The following is a 2500-nucleotide window of genomic DNA, read 5'->3' on the forward strand; positions in this document are numbered from 1 at the left end:
AATTTATCTTTATCCATTCATCTTTACTCATTCATCTTTATTCATTCATCTTTACTCATTCATCTTTATTCATTCATCTTTATCCATTCATTTTTATTCATTCCTCTTTATTCACTCATCTTTATTCATTCATCCAACTCCTGAACGAGGCTGACTCTCCCTTTCCTTCTGCAGGAGGAAAGCTGACCTACCGCCGCTACTACCAGATGATCGCCTTCATTTGGGTGTGGGCGCTGTTCTGGTCCGTCTGCCCGCTGCTAGGATGGGCGAGGTGGGTCGTGGGCGCCGGGGATGAGGAGTGGGCTGGCGGGTTGTGATGTGGGGGGGTGGGGGGGGGAGTGGGGGGAGGAAGGGGAGGGAGTGGGGGAGGAAGGGGGGGAGAGAGGGGAGGGAGGGAGGGTTAGGGGGGAGATGGGGGGGAGGAAGGGAGGGGGGAGGGAGGGGGGGAGAGGGGGGAGGGAGGGATAGAAGGAGGGGGAGGGGAGGGGAGGGGGGGAGGGGGGGAGAGGGAGGGAGGGAGGGAGACGGGGGAGGGAAGGAGGGAGGAGGAGGGAGGGAGAGGAGAGAAAGAAGAAAGAGGAGAAAGAGAGAGAGAGAGTGTGAGAGAAGAGAGAGAGAGACAGATAGACAGAGAGAGAGAGAGAGAGAAAGAAAGAGAAAGACAGAGAAAGACAGATAGATAGACAGAGAGAGAGAGAGATAAAAAGAAAAGGAGACAGGGGGTCCGTCACCACGTCTATGTTAACGCATGCTTCTACAACCACATCTGTTTACATTAGTCTCTCCCTACCAACCTCTCCACCCCCCCCCCCAACGACCACACACCCGCACCATAAACCCGACCACCGCCTCGCCTCCCAGGAAAGTACAGTGCCTTGTCTCCCAGGAAAGTACAGTGCCTTGTCTCCCAGGAAAGTACAGTGCCTTGTCTCCCAGGAAAGTACAGTGCCTTGTCTCCCAGGAAAGTACAGTGCCTTGTCTCCCAGGAAAGTACAGTGCCTTGTCTCCCAGGAAAGCACAGTGCCTTGTCTCCCAGGAAAGTACAGTGCCTCGCCTCCCAGGAAAGTACAGTGCCGTGATGGCGAACGATCGTAAGGGAACACGAGGAACGTTTTCGAATTTAATACACACGAACGAAAGCATTTCCTCCAATCCCATGCTCGGCCATAACGCCAAACCCCCGACGTGTGGCTCATGGCTCCTGGCTATACATCCCCGCGCCCTATTTCCGCGAATTAGACTGCAGAAATCGCTTGCCTGTGACGAGGGAGTAAAACATAAAAGGGTTGCGGGCGAATTCGCGAAGTGCATGTTGTATTTTCTTTACCTCTGCAATATGTAAAGTCTCTCGAAGTACGAATGCTTATTTTTGAGATATCGTCCCGGGGCGATTTTGGCAAGCTGGCAAGACACGGGAATATCAGGTTTTGAAATGGGATTCTTTGTTTGTAGAAAAGGGATATTGTAGAATAGACTATTACTTTAAATGGATGAATTGATAAATGAGTAGTCAGATACACAGCGAGACAGATGGATGGATATATCAATCAAATCTAGTCAAAGTTAGTCTCACGCAAATGCAGGGAACATGTTCGTAGAGAGAGAGAGAGAGAGAGAGAGAGAGAGAGAGAGAGAGAGAGAGAGAGAGAGAGAGAGAGAGAGAGAGAGAGAGAGAGAGAGATACATACAGACAGAGATAGAGAGAGAGATACAGACAGAGAGAGAGAGAGAGAGAGAGAGAACGAGAGAGAGAGAGAGACAGAGACATATGTCATGCATTGTAAGCCGTGGAGTGATGGAGTAGAGTCCCTTTCCAGCCTGAATTTAACCCCAGTAGCTGATGCCGGTACTCAGAGACAGATGAATGGACTGGGTTAGCCAAGCCGGGTGCGAAGCGAAGATCTTGCGATGGCAATACCAGTACCTTAAGATTGACAGGTAGACCATACCACCTTCAGATAGACAAGTAGACAGACATTGCCTCGTCCAGGTAGACACGTAAACAGGTAATGGCAGACAAACAGAGAAACAAAAGAGACAGAAGAAAGAAAGAAGAAAGAGAAAAAGGAGCGAAAGAAGAAAATGAGAAAGAAGCAAATGGAAAAGGCAAAGAAAGAAGAAAAGAGAAAACTGTGAGAAAAAAGAAAAGAAGGAAGAAGCAAAGATGAAAGAAGAAAAAAGAAGAGAGAAAGAAAAAAAACAAAAGGGAGAAAGAAGCGAACGGAAAAGGTAAAGAAAGAAGAAAAGAGAAAATGGAGAGAGAGAGGAATAAAAGAAAAGAAGGAAGAAGCAAAGTTGAAAAAGAAGAAAGAAGAGAAAAGGGAGAGAAAGAAGGATTAAAACTTTTCCTCCAGAGCTCTGAACATCACTCCTCCTCCTACTCCTACTCCTCTCCCTTTCTCCTCATTCTCCTCCCCCGTCTCTTCTCTTCCTCTTTCTCCATTCCTCTTTTCCCTCTCCCTCCCCTCTTCTTTCTCATTTTTCTAATCTTCCTCCTCCT

At 48.2% G+C, this 2500-nt stretch overlaps 1 protein-coding gene across 1 annotated transcript in view; it reads left to right on the forward strand.

Annotated features, from left to right (window-relative positions):
* Nucleotides 1-2500, forward strand: part of LOC113814160 (visual pigment-like receptor peropsin) — a 126972-nt gene that overhangs the window by 106790 nt on the left and 17682 nt on the right. Inside the window, exon 5 of the mRNA XM_070138734.1 lies at nt 175-271. Coding sequence (XP_069994835.1) covers nt 175-271 — 97 coding nt within the window. The remainder of the gene's footprint in view (nt 1-174; nt 272-2500) is intronic.

This window comes from Penaeus vannamei, chromosome 24, assembly GCF_042767895.1.
Source record: "Penaeus vannamei isolate JL-2024 chromosome 24, ASM4276789v1, whole genome shotgun sequence".
Lineage (NCBI taxonomy): Eukaryota > Metazoa > Arthropoda > Malacostraca > Decapoda > Penaeidae > Penaeus > Penaeus vannamei.